Source organism: Pseudorasbora parva, chromosome 4, assembly GCF_024679245.1.
Source record: "Pseudorasbora parva isolate DD20220531a chromosome 4, ASM2467924v1, whole genome shotgun sequence".
NCBI classification, from domain to species: Eukaryota; Metazoa; Chordata; class Actinopteri; order Cypriniformes; family Gobionidae; genus Pseudorasbora; species Pseudorasbora parva.
Genome location: NC_090175.1, coordinates 7,389,239 through 7,412,342, shown reverse-complemented (window position 1 = coordinate 7,412,342; position 23,104 = coordinate 7,389,239). Strand labels below are relative to the sequence as shown.

General features: G+C 41.0%; 1 protein-coding gene across 1 annotated transcript; it reads left to right on the top strand.

The window, feature by feature from the left end:
- The first annotated feature begins 3,487 nt into the window (after positions 1–3,487).
- On the top strand, positions 3,488–16,241 carry LOC137072781 (adhesion G protein-coupled receptor E3-like). The gene is made up of 10 exons (XM_067440708.1): positions 3,488–3,612; positions 4,859–4,975; positions 5,118–5,299; positions 5,409–5,570; positions 5,646–5,852; positions 5,930–6,162; positions 11,179–11,245; positions 11,332–11,423; positions 12,672–12,834; positions 13,789–16,241. The coding sequence occupies exons 2-10, from the start codon at positions 4,873–4,875 to the stop codon at positions 13,846–13,848; spliced, it is 1,269 nt and encodes a 422-aa protein (XP_067296809.1). The 5' UTR covers positions 3,488–3,612; positions 4,859–4,872; the 3' UTR covers positions 13,849–16,241.
- Positions 16,242–23,104: the final 6,863 nt, after the last annotated feature.

Here is a 23,104-nt window from a genome sequence, read left to right as displayed (position 1 = left end):
ACTTACAGTATAATTACCCCTTAATAAAAAAAATACTTATAGTATAATTACCCCTTAATTAAAAAATACTTACAGTATAATTACCCCTTAATTAAAAAATACTTACAGTATAATTACCCCTTAATTAAAAAATACTTACAGTTTAATTACCCCTTAATTAAAAAATACTTACAGTATAATTACCCCTTAATTAAAAAATAGGGCCGTAATCTAAAGCGTTACTGATTTTTATTACCGGTAAGTTGATTAATTTGTTTGTTAAAATTACATAATCCAAATGAACATTTATATGCAATTCAAATACATGTTTAGACATTTTTTAAGTGCATAAACTTTTAAGGTGACTTACATTTTTAAGAACAACTGACTAAAATTTTAATTTTCACAATATCTCCATGTCAAATTAACAAAATACTTTTTCCAGTATTGTCTCAAAAAACTTACAGGTTTTTAATACAACATTTACATGTTGTAAATATAACAAAATATTCTGTTTAATAGTTTACAAAAGTTCACTGTGATTCAAACAAAAAATATATGCTTTTAGGATATTAAACTGAATGTGGAGGGTTAACTTTGACGATGATTGACAGAGCAGTTTAAACGGTGATGGGATGCACGTAACTAAGCAGTAAAGATGGCGAAGTAGTATGTCCCAAAGCTTGCATACTTTTCTGCTACACACTCAAAAGTGTGTACTTTTTCTTCACAAAAAGAGTACATAGTTTTAGGTCATAGTATAAGTATGCGAATTGGGACGCAGGGATACTCTGAGTTGTCTGAACTTACTCCCAGACTCGTTTTAGGAACCAGCATACCTCGAGTAAGCAAGGTTTGGGTTAATCAACCGAAGGGTATATATGACTGTAAGTAAACCTGCTTTCTGGAATACACCAGATAACGCAGAGTGTGTTTACACGACAACGATACACTTAAAACCGTCTAGTGAAAAGGTTGAAAATGTATCCTCGTACAGACGAGACCACTGTCAAAATGATCCCCATTCACACGGATCTGCAAAAACTAATAAAAACGCTGCATTCTGCTGCCAGGCCATTAGGAGGCGATGAAGCACTGAACATGTAACGCTTGACGTCATGGTGTTCACAGACTCTTGTGTTTGTTATTTATATGGAGTCTGGTGGTGTTGTGTAAACTGCCCCGAGTCAATCTCTTCATTATCTCATTATCTTTAACTGTGTCAGTGTTACTCTAACATAGAATAAAGTTAAATCCACATTATCTAACGAGTTAACATCATTTTCTCAGTGTACAGAGTATACAATTGGTCAGGTATAGGTAGATATAAAACAGTATTGTATGCATAAAAATAAAATTTTTAATGTGAATGTAATGTTGGAATTAAAGCAGTTTTACTGTGCATATCGTTTAGGCTAGATAACATTTATCATCAAGCTAGTTCAAGCATAAAGTCCTGGAACTGGCTTTTTAATTCAGTGAGAATTATTTGCTGCCCAAACAGTAGATACGCTAAAGCAGTTTTAATGTGTTTTAATGTGTTCAAAGTGTTTGCTTGTTTGTTTTTCGCAGCTGTATTGTATTATTGATCTGATGCTGATTTCTGTCATTGCAGATATAAATATAACACTGCCGAAAGAATGCACCGTAAGTTGAGTTTCTGAAACTGAAGCTTTAGAGTTGGACTCACAGCTCAATATGTTTCCATCCATGTATTTATGCTAATGTTGGGTTATTTCATAAGATTATATGATTGGATAACTGGACTAATCAATCTCATCACATGTAAAATATAGTTTTAGTCATTCTGAAACGCCTGTCATTACCAGACTCATAATCATAAACTAAAGATAACATGACAGCGTTTATTATTGTGTTTCTTCTGCGCTTTGAGGAGCAAGTCATTTATTATGGATGAAAAAGAGCCTCAGCCCAGCAGACACAGGATGTAGACTCCAACATCCGTCAGACTTTGGTTGAAAATTAAAGTTGGGATGACGTCTTAATCCAATTTGTTTCGAGCGCATGTTATTAATTTATCATTATTGATCATAATAGCAGTATTATTAAATTTAATGATACACTAAAAGCTTTAAAGATGCACAGACAGTAAAGAATCAGTGTATGAATCTAAATAACGGTGACATGCTGCAATGCATTCTGGGTACACCATACAAAATCACAAAATGATCATGTATTAAAAGATTAGATTCTGATCAGTGAAACAGACCAGTGGTTCCCAACCACATTCCTGGAGCCCCCCTAACACTATACATTTTGCATATCTCCTTTGACTGACACACCCATTTCAGGTCTTTGAGTCACTACTAATGAGCTGATGACCTGAATCAGGTGTGTTTGATTGAGGAGACAACACAAAATGTGCAGTGTTAGGGGGGCTCCAGGAATGTGGTCGGGAACCACTGAAAATAGACCACTATCTGATGATCATATCTTTATCATCAAGTAACACAATATCATCTGATCACATTCTCTTTTCAGCTTTTATTACCATAATAAACATTTACAGCAGCCAGAGAAAAACTAATGTTAAGAAGTCAAACTGCCCAACTAAAGCTAACACTGATCGCATAATGGTGACTTCAAATTAAACTTTTATTTTCAACCAAACATTAATATCTAAACCTCTGTTAGTAATGTGTGAAGCTGGTAATGCTGTTTGTGGAGTTGTTTAATCCTCTGATGAGATCTTCAGAGATTTAATGTGCTGTCACACAGTTTACCTTTTTTTCAGTGCTTATTCCAAACAAAATTCAAAGTCTGTCCGTTGTTGGAGCAGTTTTTTTTCAGGAAGTGGCGATATCTATTTCTTGAACACGTGGAATGGGAATAGTGATTTTATGCAATATACATTCTTTGCTCAAGTTAAATTTGCACCTTTGGATTTGAAACGACTAGTTAGAGAGTAGTTCAATAAAATGTGCAACTGTTGTGTGAAATATGACTCTGCTTGTGTGTGTGTCAGTGTGTGTGTCAGTTTGTGTGTGTGTCAGTGCGTGTGTGTGTGGGGGGGGTGAAACAGTGGAGAAACTGTTATTAGAAAACATGTATTGTTACTGAAGGCCACTGTGAAGGTTCAGTGATGATATACCATGCCGTTATATCATCACTGAACCTTCACAGTGGCCTTCAGTAACAATACATGTTTGCTTCTCTGTAAAAACTGAAAACATGATGAAAATCAACAAATACTGCTTTCACAATTGTGATTCCAGAGTCGGGACTGTTTCCAAAATCTTCTTGATCAAATCGAGAACATCACATCTCAAGTGCTCTCTGTGAATGTAAGTCTTCAAGAGAAAAATGATAATCAAATATCTGTCAGATAATGTAGATAATAGATGATCGACATGATTACCTGTGCTGTCTTATTGGCTCTGATGATATTTACTGTGACTCTGTTTGTCTGATCATTAAACTAGACGGTGACGGACATTTTGACTGGGGTCTTCAACGCTTCAGAGTCTTCATTATTATCATCATCATCAGTCAGCCCAGCTAAACTCGCCTCCGATGGAAACCGTGTGTTAAAAAGCAGCGAGAAACTCATTTCTACATTGGTGAAGCCGACCAACACGAGTGCCAATGTCAGTTTTACTCTTGCCGCTTTAGGTGAGTGGAGAAACTGTTATTATTGATGATGAAACTGAGATTATATATGATATCAGCGAGTTTATATAGTCTAGAGAGCAGCGGTGGATCACAGGTGACAGACGGAAACAATAATTAACTCCAGTCCTAGAGAGCCTCAGTCCTGCAGAGTTCATCTCCAACCCGATAAAACGCTCCTGCCTTCCTAGCAGAGGTGGAAAGTCCAGGGGTCAGAAAGTAAATAGGCTTGTTTGAGATGCGCCTCACCTCGCCTGAAAGACGAGACTAGGCGGCTGCAGTGAGGCGAGGAGTGAAAAATGTGCAGCAAGCCGGACAGTTCTCTCTTCTCGTGGTGGATCAGACACTGCGAGATCAGTTGTGGATATCGCGGGATTCACACTTGTGCGCTCTGTTGCTGATAAACTTAATGTAATTTAAGTTCTGTTGCTTTTATATGAAAAAAAAAATAGAACAAGACACCCAATGTTTTTATTTATTTCCATTCGAAAGACGTGTTATATCAATCATTTTTACTTTAATTATATATATATATATGACAACAATCACATAACCCACAGAGCGATCGCACTGTCCGAGAGTTTGCGAATATTCACACATAATTTATACACATAAAAACATGATATCAGAGATTTAAAATCAAACATTTTTAAAAAGAACCATACATTATGGTTATTTGAACCAATGAGCATTAAGCTGTGTCGTCAGTAAGTCGTTTCCCATCATGCTTTTGGTCAGCGTAGTCGGTGGAGAGCAACTTCAGAATCTGACACATCCACCTTTCGCTCGCGAGAGTTTTTTGTCACACGTCAGCATGACACCAGAGCAAGGCGGACCGCCCTCGGGCATATTTCTAACCGGCATTTCACCGGTGGTCGGTGAGAAAATACAAAGAAGGGCTTTTTATCTTCTGATCCTGGACTTTCCACCTCTGTTCACATTTCAAGTCTCTGCTGCCCTGTGGTGGACAACTGGAGACTCTGACAATCACAAGATCTCATCAGAGGATTAAACAACTCCACAAACAGCATTACCAGCTTCACACATTACTAACCAGACTGACTTTATTTCTGTCAGACGACTACAGAAGCTCTTATTGAGAATTAACAGAGATGTAGATGTTGATTTTTTTTTTTTTTTAATTTGTTTTGGAAAAGTTGACCCTTGCCTTTCTAATGATGTGTTCACACTGAATGCATATTGTAAATGAACTAATATAGCACATAACTGCCTGTTTGTTTTTAATCAGAGGTTGAAGTCTTCATGGTTGGACCAAATGTCACCTTAGATAAAATCCCTCGACTTGACACGACAAATTCTTCTGTGGACATTGATCTCATTGGGATCGCCAAGAACAACAGTGGAGGTGTGTGAAATGAGTAAATGCTTGATTTAATAAGAAAAGAAGTGAAAGAAAGAGACCCCATAGCACTAAACTACGCGTACTTGGAGGTTTTGCTTTCATTGTTGTTTTTACATAGTTTCACATTTCTGTTTCTGTCACACAGGATCAGCTGCTGTGGCTTTCATGAGTTATAACACAATGGAGAATCTACTGAAGCCTGACTTCTTCAACACATCAAATGACACGATTAAAACCATGATGTCCACTGTGATCTCAGCTACTCTTCCCAAAACCACCAACACTAAACTCACCAAACCAGTCAACTTCACCCTCAGACACATCAGAGTGAGAGACGGAAATGAGTTTTTGTCCAGTCTGAGAACTGATGAACATCTGAAAACATCTAATATTCAGTGTTGTAATATTTTCTGCATGTTCTTTCTTCTTTTTGCAGGAGTTTGACCCCAGCGGTTCTCTGTCCTGTGTGTACTGGAATATCAGCGAGTGGATTGTAGATGGTTGTTCTGTTTTAGAGACCAACAGCAGCTTCACTGTGTGTTCCTGTGTTCATCTGTCGACATTCGCTCTCATCATGCAAACCAGCCGCCCACCAGAGGTACGAGAACATTTATAGAGACCATTGAAGAAGAGCACAGATTTGGCACTCATGTACTCTGACATGTTTTCTCAGAGCGACCCACTGATAAAGCTGTTGAATTTGGTGTGTGTGATCGTGGGGCTGGTGTTCTTCAGTTTGGCCCTGTTGACCTTTGCCCTTTGTCAGTGGAGTCCTGGAGTGAATAATGTGGCTCGAATCAACCTCTGTGTGAGTCTGCTGTTGGCTCACCTTCTGTTCCTGCTCACACAACAGTTCCTGAGTCTCATACGCCGTCAGCAGGTGAGAATGATGAAGGAGCCCTACAGCTCAGCACAGCCTCACTGAGAATCATCATAACCGTCTCTCATGCTCTCCAGGTGTTGTGTGCCGTGATATCAGGTGTGCTGCACTTCCTCTTTCTCTCCGGCTTTGTGTGGATGTCCATTGAAGCTGTGCTGCTCTTCATCTGTGTGAAGAACCTATCACAGATCAGCTCCAAAAAGAGGGAGGTGCTTAGCAGTGGATTCCTGTGTGTGATTGGATATACGGTTGCTCTGGTTGTGGTGAGCGTGTCTGTTGGGCTGCTTCCTGAAGGATACGGCAGCGATCAGTGAGTTGGTGTTTAAAGTTAATTTGATTAGAAGCAAATAAAGCATCTTTGGCTTTTTTGACATGTCTGCCATATGATAAAAGTACAGCTTTACACACACTGTATAAACAAATACAAGATGATAAACACCAAAATAAACACCAGAGGCCTGTTGCATAAAGCTGGCTGAACAAACTCTGAGTTTCAGAGTAGGTTTAGAGTTGACAAATTCAGATAAATCCAACCTGGTTTAGATAAAGTTCAACCGTTTCTCAAAGCTCGGTATAAACTTTATCTGTCATCTCAGGTTTAATCCAGAGTTAGCAAATAACTCTGAAGTGTGCGCACCTGAAAGTGTGACACGTGCGACAAATAGCCAATCACTGCGTCCGTTTGATTCACTTCTCTTCTGAAGATTGAGAGAAGGCAGCTGAAAGATTATCTGGCTATATCAATGCATGATGTGAATCAAAGAAATATGCCTAATTATTATGAGCTCACAAAGAGATCAAATGAATACACATTGTTTAAAAGAATTATGAAAGCATGTATTATATTTATATTACTATTTGGCTACTTGTCAATTCATTTAATATCAACTTAAACTCCAAGACCATTTTTTTTTGGATTTCCGCCTGGATTTGGCTTACCCAAATTGAAAAGCCTCCCATACACAAATACAGTGGTCTAGGTTCAAAATGTTGGTGTCATTTTACAGGAAACCCTTTTAAGTTACATAAAACACTGCTAAAAGTCATAAACATGTAAGTATATGTTGTCTAATCTGCAATAACCCCCCCAAAAATTAGGCGCTTTTTGATTTTTTTGAAAGTGTGTAACTCAGGCCCTGTGTGCTCTAGGACCCTGCAGAAAGTTTAGACTGTTTCCACTAAATTTGTGTAAAAAAGAACTTTGTCTGTCTCATTTTGTATGACAGATTTATTCAAATAGACTGAAGGGTCTATTTCAGTCCCCCCCCCCCCCCCCCCATGCAAACCCAGGCAGAAACGGCACCAGAGTAATTTAGTGTAGATACATTACTTTGTGTAAAACAAATGCCAAAGCATTGCATATGTGATGCATATCTCCAGAAAATAGAGACTAAGCTTCAAAATGGTACCGCATATGATATCATATCAGACGACTTATGAGTCCTCCACAGACATTTAAAATTGAAAGTATATACATGACGATGTCATTCCCGACCCTGTACAGGGTCCATAGAGTTTAAGTGGATATTTATATGAACATAGTATATGAATTTAAAGTGATTATAATTCATATAATATAAATATAATAAATAATTAGCATCAAAAGAAGCACAATTTTATGTCTAAAGTTCTCATTATAAACTGCTTTAATTTGGAACGAGAGAAAGAGGGGTTTTGGCTTTATAGCATCTTTACTTGCAGCTGATTGGTCCAGTTTGGGTTTGCGATCTCTAACCCAGAATAAAACCGGTTCCAGAGCAGATTAGCCGTGTAGTGTCAGTTACCATGGTGATGAACACAGATAAAAACCAATCCACCTTCTTGAGCCCCAAAAACCAGAGTTTGCTCAAACTAATCTTGAACTTACCTGGGTAACAACTGAAACCAGATTTGTGCAACTGGCCACAGGGGTCTATTGCACAAAACTAGGATGAGGGATTAAGCTGGGATATCTTGGTGATCCTGGCTCAGTTTATCCACTAATATAAAGTTCCCTTTCAGTCAGTACACTATGACGTTACGTCAGTACTGACGAAATGGGGGTTTCGCTTAGAAAGCCAGCTGCCTTCAATCTCAATCAAAACGATCCAATGACATGGAGATGTCATGGGTCTGCGGAATTTGCCTAATGCAAGCCCGCCCCACAGCGTGGGTATAAACGGCGTTGCATTGCAGTCATGTATTTTTTTTTCTGCTTCGGAGCCGAGTTTAAACTTGCCTACCTTAGCGATCTTCTCTTCGAGACGAGTACCTCCCCAGAGTTTTGGTGTGACGGCGCATTCCAGCGGGTTCAGCATTCCTGTCGATCTGTGCAGTGGTCTGTGCAGGTATGTGTGTTCTCCCTGAGCATCTCAGCACTCTGCTTGAGTAAAAACTCCTCACAAAAAGAGCTGCATGTGGCACGTCTTTAAAAAGATGTCTCGCCCGTGCTCCATTCCTCTGTGTGGTCGGCTGGTTAGTCCGCTTGATGGGCATGAGCGCTGCTTGGTTTGCTTGGGCTTAGTGCATGCTGAGCGGGCATTCATGGATGCGTCATGTTCCCACTGCGGGAATATGACCATCACAGTGTTGAGATCGAGACTCGGTGAACTCCGTGCTGGAGGGAGAGTCCCCTCTACCACACCCCAATCTGATGTCTCCTTGAGAGGCAGCACTTTGGCAGGTGGTCAGGGTGATCTGAGGGTAATGGTGTGGAGCAACCCGCCGCACGTGCCTCGGGCCGCACCCCCCGCCGCAACACTGCCCGTTGTGCTTTCAGATGAAGGCGCTGGTGTTTCCCGGCCTGGGCCCAGTGTCTCATTCGGTGTGCCGACGGATGACGCCATGTCGATCGCCGAATCTCAAGGCGGGCTTGATTTCTCTGGAAGTGAGGATTTGGCTGTGTTGCCTCCCTCGGGAGTGCCAGCATTGTCTGAGTCTGATCAGGAGCTAACGGCTATGCTAGCCCTCTGCCGTGTCCCGAGCGCTCAAGGCTCAATGATTGGTATCTGGGGGCGGCCCGCGCAGAGCGCACCCGCCAGCCTCCAGTGCCTTTCTTTCCCGAGGTGCATGTAGAGGTGTCGAAGTCGTGGAAGGCTCCATTGTCTTATCGCGACCGTTTGGCGGCCGCTTCTGCCTTCACTGCGCTCGATGGGGGCGTGGCTAAAGGGTACACTGGGGTTCCCTCCGTGGAGCGTTCTGTTGCGATGCAACTGTGTCCGCAGAGCGCCATCGCGCGGCGTGGCGACCCAAAGCACCTCTCCAAAGCCTGTTGGTTCTCAGCCACGCTTGTGGGTAAGGCCTGCAGAGCTGCGGGGCAGGCCGCGTCCGCTTTGCATTCGATGGCAATCCTTCAAGTCCATCAGGCGAAGGTGCTCAGAGATATGCACGAGCGCAGTGCTGAACCTGCACTTATGCAGGAGCTGCGAGCGGCCACCGACCTCGCCCTAGGGGCGACGAAGGTGACCGCCCGGGCTGTTGATCAGGTGATGTCCACATGTTTGGTCCAGGAGCGCCACCTATGGCTCATCCTGGCTGAGATGCGTGAGGCTGACAGGACATGGTTTCTGAACGCCCCCATCTCCCAGGCTGGGCTATTCGGCGGGGCGGTTGAGGACTTTGCCCAACAGTTCTCGGCCACTCAGAGACAGACTGAGGTGATCAAGCACATCCTGCCCCGGCGGCCAGCTGCTGCGCCCGTTCCGCCACCGGCCCAGGTGCCTCAGTCTGCTCCCCGCCAAGGCCGCCCTCCTGCGGCACCCGCTGCTCCCGCTCGGCCACAGCAGCAGCCTCGACCCGGGCCGAAGCATGGAGGTGCCCGCAGGAAGGCGGCTCAGTCTGTCTCAGCCCCGAAGCCGGCAAAAAGGCAGGCTTAGCGGTGGTCCTGAGACAGGCCACTCGGAAGCGAACTCGGTTCTCTCCAAGGAGACGGTGACAGGACCGCTCCTTCCCCCGGATGAGGGCCGGGGGAAAATCTTTTGTTGAAGAACCCGCTGCTGGCCCCCTAAAAAGGGGCCGGCGGTACCCTTTTGTTGGTTAAAGATAGAACCGAATCACTCACCTCCAAGCCCCAAGAGGGCGTGACTGGCAGTGTGTGCCGCCTCAGTGTCTCACCACTCTCAGTCCCCTCTGTCGCGAGCCCCCTCCCAGTCGAGACCCCCGTGGGACGCTCCCCCTCCCCTGGTCTCCACTGGCAGGACGCGGAACTGGACCCCGCCCCCGATCCGGGCCACTTCTATGCCTCCTGGGTCGGGGCGTTCCGCTTCGCTGCCCCACGCTGGTGGCTCGCATGATTCCCGATGGCAGGTTTGAGTGGCCTACCACCACCGGTGGTCGCCACTATAACTTCAGCTAGGGCCTCGTCCACAAGACGGGCCTACGCTTCGAAGTGGAACCTCTTTGTCGCCTGGTGTGCTTCTCGAGGTGAAGATCCCACCAAATGCCCGATCGGGTCCGTGCTCTCCTTCCTCCAGGAAGGGTTGGAGAGAAGGCTGTCTCCCTCCACTCTCAAGGTCTACATGGCGGCAATAGCTGCGCACCACGACCTGCTGGAAGCAAGAACGGTGGGACAGAAAGACCTGGTCCGCAGGTTCCTCAGGGGGGGCAAGAAGGTTAAATCCACCTCGCCCCCTACAGGTACCCTCTCCCTTCGAGCCTCTTCAAACAGCGGGGCTTAAGTTCCTGTCAATGAAGATAGCACTCCTTGTTGCTCTGGCATCCATCAAGAGGGTAGGGGACCTGCAGGCATTCTCGGTCGACGAAGCATGCCTGGAATTCGGGCCGGCTAACTCTCACGTTATCCTGAGACCCCGGCCTGGATATGTGCCCAAGGTTCCTACCACTCCCCTCAGGGACCAGGTGGTGAACCTGCAAGCGCTGCCCTTGGAGGAGGCAGACCCAGCCTCGGTACTGCTCTGTCCAGTATGCGCCTTTCGCACTTACGTAGACAGGACGCGGTGCTTCAGGACCTCAGACCAGCTCTTTGTCTGTTACGGAGGGAAACAGAAAGGGAAGGCTTTCTCCAAGCAGAGGTTGTCCCACTAGATAGTGGACGCCATTGGCCTGGCTTACCAGGTTCAGGGCTTGCCATGCCCCCTTGGGGTCAAAGCACACTCTACTAGGAGCGTAGCTGCCTCTTGGGCGTTGGCGCGTGGCGCCTCGCTGACAGACATTGTTCTTGGTGTGAGTGAGCCTTCACATTTACATGACAACGGTGAGCTAAATTTTGCATTCAGATGACAAGATCACCAAAATATACCGGCTTAATCCCTTATCCTTGTTTTGTGCAATAGGCAACAGAAATAGTATTTTTGACAGATTCATTCAGTTTGTGTTTTCCTCTAAACAGCTGCTGGATTAAAATGGATAAAGGTTTTATCTGGAGTTTTCTGGGTCCTGTTTGTTTCATACTAGCAGTAAGCACATTTCTTATATATCATGATTTTAAATATATAATAAAGAGAAAATATGGTGATTTAATTGTTATTTTTCTACTTTTCAGGTAAACACGATTCTCTTCATCAACATCATCATCAAACTGAACTCAACTCTCAAAAATCTGAACGCTGAAGTTTCACAGATGAGACAAACCAAGTAACAAACATTATGATTTGAACACTCACATAAAAAAGTCAATAAAGACCTCAAGGGGTAATATTAATAATTAATCAAAGTTGTTATAATTAGATCTAAATATTTTGGATGAATTAATCAGATTAACTTAATATTACAATAATTGCACACATTTAAATGACCTCGAGCTGTTAGTTTGACTGTGTTATGGTCAGGGAAGTTGCACATGGCTCACAAGTTGCATCAGACCGGGTTTCTGGACACACACACGCACCCACGCACACACACACACACACACACACACACACACACACACACACACACACACACACACACACACACACACACACACACACACACACACACACACACACACACACACACACACACAAACACAAACCAGGAGAAGGAAAAGAGGAAGGTCGCTGTCTCTTTCTGTTGTGTTTGTGCTTTGGTCACATGTTCTTTTGTCTCAGTTTCCCACCACCTGGCTATGCCCTCGATTTCGGCCAAGCTAGCCACGACTCCGCTATAGCCACGTTGGTTATAGGCATTGGGGACTCCGCTCCATGCCTCCTGGACTCCTCTTCAGTCTGCCATGAGCCCTCCGCTCTGGCCCTCAACGAGCCCTCCGCTAAGGGCTTTGATGCCCCAAAGAAAATGTTTGACTATGGAAACAGGTGGCCATGTACCTTTGGGTGGGACTCCCAACCCGCTGAGGCCCCTGACCCGCTATGGCCACCCATGGCTCCACCCTGGAGGCCCTCAGTCAAGTCCCGGTGCCCCGAAACTATTAAAGATTCTTGTAATAGTATTATGTTGCATAGGTATCAACATATTATGTACACAATGATTTAGCTCATCCAAATTCGTAGATGATACCAGACATGGGGTAGGTGAGGTTACATTAAATATTAGTTCTATCGGACATGGAAGACATGCATGAAACAAAATACAGTACAAAAGACAGTAAAAATCATACACACAATGCTCTTCCACATTCATTCATAATAAAACTTCTATGAAAGAGTCTTTTTATGGGCACTGTGTGTTTCAGGAGGAGTGTGGAGTGAGAGTTGACTCTCTCACACTCTTCTTGGGTCAGAAATGGCATTTCTTGTCTTGGTGTTAGTAACTCTTCAGGGCTTGTCCACCGATATCTTGGTGTCTCGTTTGTTGCTGATTGACGGGTTTTAAAGATTATTTGTTAACTATATTATTTATACTTGTGTCTGATTCGTCTACGTCATTGCTCTCTCTTTCTCTCAGGATTATGACATTCAAAACACTGGCTCAGTTTGTGGTTCTTGGTTGCTCCTGGATTCTGGGTTTCTTCAATAATGACAGTAAGACGCTGGAGATCCTCTTCCTGATCGTGAACTCCCAGCAGGGAACCTTCATCTTCCTGGTCTATTGTGTCCTCAATGATGAGGTCAGACATCACTCCAAACTGAATATGAAAGAATATTACAGTTGTTTTCTTACAGGTCCGGTTCTTATTTTGTCAATCTGTGTCTTTTAGAGGGAAATGTCAGAGGCAGTTGTTTAATCTGTTACTATTCTTCCATTACCTTCCTGTGTACCTTCCCGGAATGTTCAAACGAGCCAAAACTATTCAAACTCCAACTGTCTGAAACTCTAAGTTAAACAGACACAGTCTGATCTGTCTGAATACACGGCTTTAGGGCCTTCAAAGGCCAAGCTTTTAAAACCACTTCAAACTTTAGGCCCAGATTTCTTAAGCTTTTTTTCTGTTTTGCCTCTGTAATTAGTAGGGATGCACAGAAATGCAAATTCTGGACCGAAACCAACAATTCTGGACGCAAATGCCCGGTATGCCAGATTACCAGTCCAGCCCTGCGGCTGAACCACATCATGATACAGCACAGCAGGGCTATTGCAAACAGAAACAAGTCAGAGAAATCTCACGTCAGCACGTTATTTGAGCAGACTTTGCTTTTCCTGTGAGCTTGAGTTGAGTGTTTGGGCCATGAGTGACGGAGCAGAGATCCCGACACAAACACAGAGCGGGACAGACATCTTCTGAAGCGGAGCTGCTCGAAAAAAAGTTACAAGAGAGAATTAAACCTGATCGCTCAACATTTTCGCCTTATATTTTCTGCCTTTTTTCTGTTTCTGCCAAAAAACTAAAATTCAATTTTCTGCTGATAATTTTTTGGTGGCTGAAATTTCGGTGCATCTCTAGTAAATAATTATTTTTATAATCCCGTTTCACTCTCTCCAGAGACAGTATGTGGAAGAAAATGATCAGTTTACTTCAGAAAGTCTCAACAAATTAGTATTATATATTTATCATATTTCCACAGTGGTTCGTGAGTTTGAGATGTTAAATTGACTCAGCTCCTCTCGTCTCATTCTTGTCCAGGTCAGACAGCAGTACAGGAAGTGCTTCAGATGTCTTTGCTGTGGACACAAACAACCCTGAGGACTACAGCATCATCTTCAGAAAATAAAAAGTACTGCTCATTAATATACAGGTGATGCTGTCATGATTCCAGTCTGTCTCGTGGTTAATGACTTTTATGTTGAAGCGTGTCTTTGTTCACTTCCTGTGTTTAGTTCCTGGTTGCTCTTGTTCCTTATTTCCTGATCTTTTTCCATAGCTACCCTTGTTTGTTACCATGGCCACTCATTACCTACACCTGTCCCTCATTTGCCCCTTGGTTTCCTTGTATATTTATACCCTGTGTTTTAGGCCCCGTCCACACAAAGCCAGAGCTTTCCCAATCCAATCTTTTTTTCCCCTTTGTTTCAAGAAATATCTGCATACACATGAGGGCAATGAAACAGTCTCAAAATGATATAGTATACATGCCAGGCCAGTGTGTGGTGCTGTAATTCTGCCACAGAAATACATTAAAATTGAGACAGAGATATGGCTAGAAGGGGAACAGCAATAGTAGGAAGTTAGGCAAAATCCCACAATAAAATAACAATAGATTTATTTGCTACTAACCTGATCGTGTTTTATTAAAGGTGTCATGAACTAGCTTTTTTATTTTTTTTATACTGTTGTCTGGGGTCAACTAATTACGTTGGTATGGTTTTTACATTCAAAAACATCCTAACTAATCAGTAATAGCCTATTTTTCTACACTGGTTTTGAGGATTTTTCTAAAAATGCTGGGTTTTGATGAACGTACCACACTGGAGACATTGAAGTAAACACCCACGGCTAGGATTGGATAATATTTGCATATTTAATGAGCTTCAGCTCCCCTGTCAGTTCAGTTCACATGAGGGAGGAAAGAATGAGGGAGAAGCGACAACCGGAATGATTCTTTCGACCACTGAGCTCATAAACGTCTTTATCAAACAAACACAATGATTTATTTCTCATCCACCCGCGATTGATTGGACTATTATTTTTGTATTACATAGCCGGCACAATCGTTTAATATAAGCGCGAACCATGTGCACACACATACACATGTGCACGCCCTTCAGATGTCAAGTGAAGAGAGAGAGAAAAACAAAAAGGAATATAATGAGATTCATCTGCCTGCCCGGGACGCTGGGCTTTGCCAGCCGTGGCCCATACATGTCTGAGTCCAGCGTGCTAAGGTATGTTCTGTTAAACATGTACACATAAGCAAAACGATCCATAACAATGCAATACTATTACATATAAATAACACGTTTTATTCACATAAGTGTGCTGCGCCATTTCTGACGTGTTTCGTCAGTGCATGACGTCAGGATGAAGCACACAATTGTTTTCTGGGCCTGGTGTCTATAAAAGCTTTTCTTTGACTAACAAGGAAGTTTTCAGCTCTGAAACTAACAGGATAATCTTATATTACCATGACATTCTATATATCAAAAGCTCAAGAGAAAGACGATTTCTCAATTCATCACCCCTTTAATGACTACACCTACCCCAACCTTAAACCTACCCTTTAATGCAAATGCAGTAATTAAATGACGCAATATTGATGAGCACATTACCAGTGCCCGGAGTTTTATCCCTTTAGTCTTTCCTGTTAGGGGTGTGGATTGATGGCATCACAGTTTCACTAAATATACAGGGGTGTGTTTCCCAAAACCATAGTTGCTAACTAAGTTAGCAACTTTGTTGGTTGCAATGCAATTTCCCATTGCCAAACAACTAAGTTTGCTAACAGGTTAGCAACTATGGTTTTGGGAAACGCACCCCAGATTGGCTTTACACATGAAAACGGACGGATGTTCGCCGTCAGATTTATCCACTATGAGAACCGGTATCTAAAAATATCAGTTTTAAGCATTACACCTGGCAGATCTGTGTGGATGAAACACTGATACAGTACAAAATTGTTGTGTGGATGGGGCTTATACCCTGTGTTTTAGTTGCCTTGTGTCAGTCATTGTCTTTGCATGTTTTGTGAAGCTGTTACGTTCCTGTTGAATTTTGTTCTTGTTTCTGGTTTGGAATCTCGATGTGAATTATCTTGTGTTTTTTGCCCCTTCTCTTCCCTGCTGCTTCATAACAGATATTATTACAGTAAAATACATAATCAATGTTTTCCATGTTAAATGTAGTCTCAGCCCATTTATGATACATGCCTCTTGATAGTAAAGCTGTAAATACTATTGATGTAGAACTTCTGAACTGTGTTTAATCTTCTTTGATACACACAATATTTTCATGGTGGAGGGTGAAGAGGAACATTTTACAGACTGAGTTCACTTTTGAGCTCAGAAAGCTCCAGGAAATCACTGTTTCTTCTGTAAGGACTCTTTTATATATCTTTAACCTGTTAAACTGCATCCCAACAAGTCTGATCATGTTATATTTCAAATCTGAAGATGAAAAGTCTAAAACTCTGAATTTTTATTAAATGTTTTACAAGATCGTGTCATGTGATTTTATTTTGAGATGTCTCTAAAATATCAACTAATGTTTATTGCCATGTCTTCTGAGCTTTCATTCAGTGTATTGCCTCTATTTGTCAACAATTTGTCATCGTCTTTTGCTGTTCTCCCCATAACAAACAGTTACAGCAGCCAGACAAATTTATGTTAAAAAGTAAAGGGTCAAGAGCCCAACTAAAGTAAACACTGATCTCCATAATGATGACTTAAACAAGAAACTATTATTTTCACCAAAAAAAACATCAACATCTAAACCTCTGTTAATTCTCAAAAAGAGCTTCTATAGACAGCTGACAGAAATAAAGTCAGTCTGGGGGTGTGAAGCTGGTGTGAAATAAAGTCAGTAATGTGTGAAGCTGGTAATGCTTTTTGTGGAGTTGTTTAATCTTCTGATGAGATCTTCAGAGATTTAATGTCTTCTTTTATCTTCAGTTGATTTCATCTAAAGCTGTGGCTGAAGTCAGTTGTAGTTCTTGTGTTTCTCTTTCCTTCAGTGAATCTGATCATTATCATCAGGTGTTCATCACTAATGGTTATCATTACTTATTTAATCTCTTAATTATCTCATTAACTTTAACGCTCCTTCAGTGTTACTTTTAACACCTTGTAGTGTGGACACATATGTACACTGGGCAGTGTTAATTTAACACTGGGGAAACTATTAGAATAAGTATATGAACTGCTGATATCTTAATCTGTATTGTCATGCGGTTTGTGTTTTTGTATTAAAATACATAAATGATTGGTTTTTGCTTTATTTCAGGTTTTATTTTATTGCACTTTTTGTTAGTTGTTTACATGATTTTCCACATTCCATGAAAGAGAGGTCCCGTCGAGCTGAAACCACCCCAATGATCAATTACAGCTTCCATAATGGATTACAACTGTGAATATTTTTTTATTTCATTTTTTTTAAAATATTTTTTTACATAAATTACATTGTGTGGAAAATCTAACAAAGCACTTATATTTAAGGAACTGTATGTGCAGATGTACAAATACTTTGTTACCTTACTTAAGTAGAAATTTTGGGTATCTATACTTTACTGGAGTAATTATTTTTCCTGCCTACTTTTTACTTCTACTCCTTACATTTTCACACAATTATGTGTACTTTCTACTCCTTACTTTTTAAAAATAGCCTCGTTACTCTTTCATTTAATCTTATTTAAAAAAAAACAAAAAAAAAAAACTATGCAGATAAATCGTTTCATCCGGATAGTGTGAATTTTGTTGTGGTTGGATGAGAAGTGTAAACATACCATTCCAACACCCTTTTGGTTACTACACGATCTGTCGTGCTTGCACATGATTCAAAGCACAAATCACACACGATGTTGCCAAAATTGGGTGGGTTCCAGCGGACGAGCATGCACTTTCAGTAAATCAGCGATCAGCAGGCAGATGCGGGCATTCATGACAGCCAGGTTTTTAGCGCGATGACTCGTCGTAGCTGTATATTCAAGTGATCACTATGCTAAAGTGGCATACATACAGTAAGGAGTGGAAGAGTGAACAAACTCAAACGTGGATTACCTGTGACTCGAAGAATCTTTATAAATATAATCCTGATTCCCATCATAATATACACACTCAGGACATCTCCAACTAACAACCCCAACAGCAGCTGAAAGAGGTTTGAATCAATGATGAATCGGTTTTGACTGGGCTAAGTGCGTGTTCTATGAACTTCACAAGAGTACTGTAGTTTTGTCAGAGCAAAGCTAAGCGCATTGTTGTTATTTTTTTGTCGGCGGATTATTGTACAGTATCAATGAATTACGCATTTTGGCAGTGGTGTGTTTTAACGTGTGAAATACCTGTTAATTATGTACTTTTTCTGATCTCTTATATTGGGCAGTGCACTACCCCACCTCCTCAAAAAACAATTTTCTAAAGGCCATAATGACTATAAGGTTATATTACAATGTTAATGTTGAAAAATGTGGGATGCACTAGGCTACCTGTTTCAGCCGCATATATTCCCATTGAAAATGAATGCATTTTAGTACAGTGGACATATACCATATGTGTACTGCTGAGCATTAACATGTTTCCTGAAGCGGAAGATATGATGAGTTGCCTATTGAATTTTTGTACCATTATATATAGCCTATAAGTAATGTAATGGTACAAGAATTCAAACTTCAGAGGCATGTTGTCAATAACCTTTATTGGAATATTAATGTAGGCTACATGTGTGATCAGAGTTTCCAGATTGGCTAGACGATTTAGAGTCTTACATTTCTGCCTGAACCCGACGGAGCCTGACTTTTTTTACGCCCCTAGGGCCAGGCTTCGGGCCCATTTTCACTTTTACTTAAGTAAAAAGCTTGAGTTGATACTTCAACTTCTACAGAAGTATATTTAAACCCTAGTATCTATACGTCTACTTGAGTAATGAATGTGAGTACTTTTGACACCTCTGTGTATGTGTGTTTTGAATGTATAATTTTATAAAGGAAACAGTGGACTTGTTTACATATTTCTATCTGTCCAAGGATGATGGACAGATAACGTCTCTATAAACAAATGAACACAACAATGTTTTTAGTTTAGCTGTCAGTCGTGTCGGGTGAAGATCACTGAATATCAGATTATATCAGGTAAGAGCTTCTTTCTCCTCATAATGAACCTTATCAGTCTATATGTCAAAAACATGTATTTGTGTGTGTGTGTGTGTGTGTGTGTGTGTGTGTGTGTGTGTGTGTGTGTGTGTGTGTGTGTGTGTGTGTGTCTGTGTATGTGTGTTTAGTTACAGTTGTGTGGAGCACATCTGATCTGTTCAGGAAGCTGGTTCAACTGCGGCTGGCATAATAGCTAAAAGCAGACTCTCCTTGCTTTGAGTGAACTCTTGGTATTTCTAACTGACTTGATCCTTATGATCTGGGTGATCTGTGGGGTTTGTATTTAATCAGTTTATAAGTAATAGTACTTTAAAATCAATCCTAGATGTAACTGGAAGCCAGTGTAAAGACCTGAGGACTGGTGTGATATGGTCATATTTTCTGGTTCTGCTCAGAATCCTGGCAGCAGCGTTCTGTATGAGCTGCAGCTGTCTAATGGTCTTTTTGGGAAGGCCGGTGAGAAGGCCATTACAATAGTCCACCCTACAGGTGATGAAAACATGAACGAGTTTCTCTAAGTCTTGCCTGGAAACAAAGCTTTTAATTCTTGCTATATTTTTCAGATGATAGTATGCTGATTTAGATATTGCTTTGACATGACTACTGAAACTCAGGTCTGACTCCAAAATCACTCCAAGATTCCTGACTTGATTTTTTGTAATTGGACCTTTAGCCTCAAGATATGGATTCAGAATTTTTTTAATTCACCTTAAGAATTTCATCTTTGTTTCCAAATGATTTTAGTTTTGTCTTTAATAGTTTTTCTCGCGTTCACGGGAGCACTTTAGTGTGATCGAAAAGGGCACTTTCACTTTCAAAGGGGCAGGGGCTCAAGCTTGAACACAGTTTTTAAAACTCTACACACTTAATCACAGGGGCTTAATCACAGATATAAGAGACACTTTGACTATTTCTGTCAGACGTCTACAGAAGCTCTTACTGAGAATTAACAGAGGTTTAGATGTTGAGGATTTATGGTTCATTTGAAGTCACCACTGTGGAGGGAAGCGTTTGCTTTAGTTGGGCTCTTGATCCCCAGTGTTGTATTAGCGTTTCTTTGGCTCCTGTCACTGTGTCTGTGAAACACAATAGTTGTGGCTGAGAAAGTGAAGATAAAGTAGTAGTAAGAATTAGTTGTACTTTTAATGCTTTTGTTGCCAATACTGCAGTTTCACAAGATTACTATTGTGCCAAACAAGAACACAAAACTTAAAACACATCATCACATGCTTGCTTTTCACAGTTACAGCAGCCAAAGAAATGCATTTCATTTTATTTAATATTTTATTGCCCTGTGTTTTGACAATAACTGTTTAAAAATCTTAATTTAAACTCTAAATTAAGTAATAAATGCTGTGTGTGGGTGTGTGTTTGAAGCACAGACGAAAGTCATGCGTCAATGCAATGTCTAATTTGTTTATTCTCTGACTGTAAAGGAAACTCGTCCTCTGAACTGGTTTGTGGTAAAGAGAAAAAAACTGGACTGTCAAGCTGACAATGGCTTTCTTTCATAAAGGTGAGTATTGTTCTTCTCTTTAAAGGTTTGCTGTCAGTGGCCCAAAACCTTGACATGAACTCTAGGCGTATGATGAATGTAGTTTTCTCAGACTCAATCCTTTAAAATCCCATATATTTTCAATTGTTCTTATTGACTTTTCTCTATATTTCAGGTTTTATAAAAGCACCGACTCTCATCTCTGTTATTCTGAGTAAGTCTAAACAACATTTTTTGCTTTTGTGTCTGTATGCTGAAGTAATGAACTTGATGAATCAGAGCTTGTCTTCACGTCACTTCATGTGTCTTGATCTGTTTGGAGGTGGAGTACATTTACATTACATTAATGCATTTGACAGACACTTTTATCCAAAGCGACTTACATTGCATTCAAGGTACACATTTTACATTATTGTCACTTCTTGCTTTCCCTGGGATACGAACCCATGACCTTGGCGTTGCTAGCGCCATGCTCTACTGGTTGAGCTACAGGAAAGCCAAGGAGTAAAGTTGTTAATGTAATATATAAATTATGCTTTTGGGTTAGAGCTACAGTAACAGACCCAATATAGTTTGCACACGTAACTCAAGCTCAAATACAATTTTGCATGTTAGGAACTGTTTGGGCGAAATTACTTTTCTTTCCCTTGAAACCTCTAGAATTTCTGAATCGTTCGGTCATTTATGCATTCATTCATATATACTGATACAACTACAATGTGATTGAGTTATTTATCTGTGTAAAGAAGTCACTTTTACAGTTACTCGCCCTCATGTCACTCCAAACCTTAAAGACATTTCTTTTCTTCAATGGAAACATATCCTTCTCTATTTATATGCAACAAATGTGGATGGAAACTGAACCTTTGAATTTCCAAAGTGCTAAAAACATATTCTCAATGTAATCTTCTGAACTATTTGTGAATTAATTAAATTTCAGTCTATTACTTACACAAAGGTGCTGATTGACATTAGAAGACATGGGATATGACAAAACTGAAGTGCTGCAATGCTGCTTTTTTGTTAGATTGAAAAGAAAAGACAGGGTCAGGATAGCAGTAAATTATGGGATAGACAGTTTGTCAATGTGACGTCAGTCAGAGGCTATATTTTGGTTGAAAATGAAAAACGTGTGTTTGACGTCAAGCTCCAACGACAGACAGACTTTTAATTTTGTTTGGAATAAGCACTGCCCTGTTAAAAAAATAAATAAATACAAAAGTGTAAAATGCATGGCAGCACATTAAATCTCTGAAGGTCTCGTCAGAGGATTTAAAAACTCCACAAACATGTCCAATGGAAACGAATGACCTGTGACAGAATATGAGTTTCTGAAAGTACTGTAATTGTTTGTGTGATCACTAGGTTTACAGAAGGTTGTGATAGACCCAAATAATCACTGCTGCATTGTTGCATTTTCCTAGTTGCCAAATATTGTAATGTAGCGATTCCTGTCATTTCTGGTGCTATGGCATTCCTGCGCTCTGTTGGAGATGTTAGCGTGTCTCTAATAAGATCTGTCACAAAAATGATCCCTGTAAGATCTAATCTATTGCGTCTTATTCATTTATTGTCTGCTAAATATTTCTTCTCGCTCTTTGCCATTTTCTCCGCTGCTTTCTGAATTACTTTTTTTACTAGGATTTTTTTGTTAATTTTAAAAGTAAATACCCACATTTCTACAAATTTTCTTAGAATTTTGTCACTAGGAGCTACTCTTTGCATTCGTTATGAAAACGGGCCCGGCTCTTTATTGTGTTCCAAACACCTGGATTTGCTAAGTAGCAAAGGAGGTAGAATTAATTAGTGAAATTAGCTGACTGAGTTCATGAGTGGAATAAAAATATGGCAGGATTTTACATTTTGACCCCTGGACTTTCTACCTCTGGTAATCAGGGCAGCAAATGAATGGCAATCTGTAATATAACATATATAATATGTGTGTGTGTTCACTGACAAGTCTAAAAAAAGACACCTGCTGCTTGCTTAGCCTTACAGCTGAAATTGCAATCAGCAATGTTTGAAAAGCACAAGACTGAAATCTATTATATTTTGAATGTGTGGTTCACAGTTTTGACAGCAGTGTGTTAACATTTGAACAATGAACAAAGTGCTGTAAATCCACAGTGCTGTGCAGGTTGTGGTTAAAGTCATGGGATATGTGTGTAGAGTTTTGAAAACTGTGTTCAAGCTATGAAAAACGAACTAGAGCTTGGTCCACATGAACTGTTGCTGTGCAGACTGTAGTCAAACATCAAACGTCAAACGTCAAACGTGACCGACTGAAAGGGAACATCTAGGTTCCCATTCAGTCGGTCACTCTCAACGCCACGTTGGAGTACAGACGAATAGGAATCTCGCTCGCAAGAGCCAATCTACTTAGAGTATAACTGAACGAGCCAATGTACATTGGCATGCAATGATTGCACCAGATGCTCACGCCACGCGGGTATAAAGGCGATACAGGTGATTGCATAAAATTATTATTTTACTTCGGAGCCGAGTGGTATAGGTTTATGCCAGATATCACTCCTCACTTCGCAGTATGACTGAGTGCCTTTTGGAAGTGATCGCTTCAGTCGGTATTGGTATTGACAGCAGCGGGTCGTGCATACTTCATTTCATCTATCCTCGTTGTTTGTAAGAGCAACCACTAAGGCTGTTCTCACAGCTGGTTCGGTGCGCTAGGTGAAGAGCGCTAAAAA

Coding starts and splice junctions, on each gene's coding strand:
- LOC137072781 (XM_067440708.1), top strand. CDS start 4,873: ATGGTTGGACCAAATGTCACCTTAGATAAAATCCCTCGACTTGACACG. Junction 6,163..11,178: donor GAAGGATACGGCAGCGATCA/GTGAGTTGGTGT, acceptor TCCTCTAAACAG/CTGCTGGATTAAAATGGATA. Junction 11,246..11,331: donor CTGTTTGTTTCATACTAGCA/GTAAGCACATTT, acceptor TCTACTTTTCAG/GTAAACACGATTCTCTTCAT.